Source organism: Anomaloglossus baeobatrachus, chromosome 1, assembly GCF_048569485.1.
Source record: "Anomaloglossus baeobatrachus isolate aAnoBae1 chromosome 1, aAnoBae1.hap1, whole genome shotgun sequence".
Taxonomy (NCBI): domain Eukaryota; kingdom Metazoa; phylum Chordata; class Amphibia; order Anura; family Aromobatidae; genus Anomaloglossus; species Anomaloglossus baeobatrachus.
The window spans coordinates 649818068-649820310 of NC_134353.1; the positions used below are offsets into that span (position 1 = coordinate 649818068).

The 2243-nt window shown below is 34.3% G+C and overlaps 1 protein-coding gene across 1 annotated transcript; it reads left to right on the plus strand.

Annotated features, from left to right (window-relative positions):
• Window positions 1-845: 845 nt before the first annotated feature.
• LOC142246168 (olfactory receptor 6B1-like) lies at window positions 846-1802 on the plus strand. The gene has a single exon (XM_075319234.1). It carries the CDS (start codon window positions 846-848, stop codon window positions 1800-1802), a length of 957 nt encoding a protein of 318 aa, XP_075175349.1.
• Window positions 1803-2243: the final 441 nt, after the last annotated feature.

The following is a 2243-nucleotide window of genomic DNA, read 5'->3' on the forward strand; positions in this document are numbered from 1 at the left end:
TGAAGAATCATTATGCTGAAGCCATATAACAACATTGATATTTGCCACTTTATTTCTGGTTTTTATCGAGGATTTCATATTCTTCTTCTTGGCAAATTCAGATTTTATTTATGTTTGCTGGATTTTTAGTTTTTGATTTCAATCTTCACTTTTAATTCCTATCGTTTTTTTTATGATGAATGATGAGACCATAGACTAATATTGGTTATTTTGGAAAGTTTAACTCAACATAAGCAATTTTCAAAGTTCTAATTAGTCTTACCCTGGAGCAAAGCTTTCACCTCTTTTCTTGGTCTTTAGTTGTGTATTGGTGTCTGCCTGGCATTGAAAACAGAGGATGCATATCACACCAGCTCCCTCGCAGGTACACCTCTAGATATAATACAATATTAAAGCATCAATCGCTCATGGATTCATAACTACAGTCAGTGCCCAAATTAATAATCCTCTCATTCATGAAAAAAACTTGGCATTATAGAATTGTGCCCCCTCCGTAATGGTTTCTGAAAGCTGCCATTGTGAGCACCTGCTTGTCAGCCCTTCAGTGTTTGATTATTTGTCTGAAGTAAATGGAAGATCCAAACTCAAGAAGCTGGTGTGCTTTGTACATACATAAAGTCAATAAGACTTCATTGGCATAGTCATTGGTAACTGTGATTTTTTTTGGTTTTATGACATTAGCTTTGAACCATTTAAAATATGATCATCAAGAAAAAAGAAATTTGCTGAAAATATAAAACCCATTGAGAACTTAATCTATAAATATAAAACGTCACTCTATACAGTAAGAGGCATTAAAGCACCAATGAAGCCCATGTGTTCTTTTTACACTACACAGGCTCAGCATGCTCTCCATTGAACATATCAGTAGCGTAAATGAAACACATTTTATTTTGCTTGGCTTCCAAGCGACTCCATTGGTTAAAACTCTACTTGCAGTAATATTTTCTATTGCCTATATATTTACCATTTTGGAAAATGCGGCAATCATTGCTATTTCTATGTGGGATCCAAAACTTCACAAGCCCATGTACTTTTTTCTTAGCAAGTTATCATGGTTGGAAACAGTTTATGTCTCTGTTACTGTTCCAAAAATGTTAAGTGGCCTTTCAACAGACCATAATATGATTTTATCTCTATATGATTGTATGTTGCAGTTATACTTATTTCTTTCTATTGGGTGTTCTGAATGCTTCTTGTTGGCTGCCATGGCCTACGACAGGTATCTTGCCATTTGTAACCCTTTACTCTATAACAGTATTATGACTAGCCAGATGTGCTGGATCCTTACTTTGGGTAGTCTGTTTTTAGGATTCCTGGCCTGCTCATTCTCTATAGGTTTGATAACACAGCTTAACTTTTGTGGATCCAATATAATTAACCATTACTTATGTGATATTTCACCAGTCATTCACCTCTCCTGCAATGACATTTCCATTGTAGAGATAGTTGATTTCATCACTGCTTTGTTAGTGTTGATTAGCTCATTAATTCTCATAATAATATCTTATGTCTATATAATATCCACTATAAAAAATATTCCTTCTGATAAAAGCTGGAAAAAAGCCTTCTCCACCTGTGCTTCCCATTTGACAGTGGTAGTTTTATTTTTTGGTACAACTATATTTATGTATGCAAGACCTCAGGCTATTGACTCCTTTGATTTCAATAAGTTTCTGTCTGTTATATACTCTTTTTTAATTCCTATGCTAAATCCAATGATTTACACCTTAAGGAACAGCGATATGAAGAAAAGTTTGTCTACAATGTTTAAATGTAATGCTGTTTCAAGTAAAGGTTGAACAAAATAGAAGCAATCATACAAAATATAGCTCTAACAATTATGATAGGTAGGATGTTAATTTCATTATTAATAAAGAGAAAACAACATAAAAATGTTAGCGTTGTTGCAAAGGTGTGTGACTTCCTAAAGGCCTTTTCCAAGACAAAACTCCTTTAATAGGCTATCCAAAGTATAGGCTGTTGGGGTGGGGGCTCAGCTCTCAGGACCTCCATAGTCAGTAGATAATTGTATGTTGCTATTTACAAATTGGGTTTATTCATTAAGAACAACTCATGTCCACTTATAATCCAAAATTACATCATTCATAGTAAATATCTCATCCCAGTCTGCAAGTCATCCTTCACTTCTTCTCTGTTGGTGCAAAGTTGGTCAAGTGACCTAAAGGGACTAATAGAAAAAGTACTGTTCCATAGCAGGACAATATAATAAAGTGTTATTT

Bases quoted from the DNA above. Each gene is read 5' to 3' on its own strand.
- LOC142246168 (XM_075319234.1), top strand. From the start codon at position 846: ATGCTCTCCATTGAACATATCAGTAGCGTAAATGAAACACATTTTATT.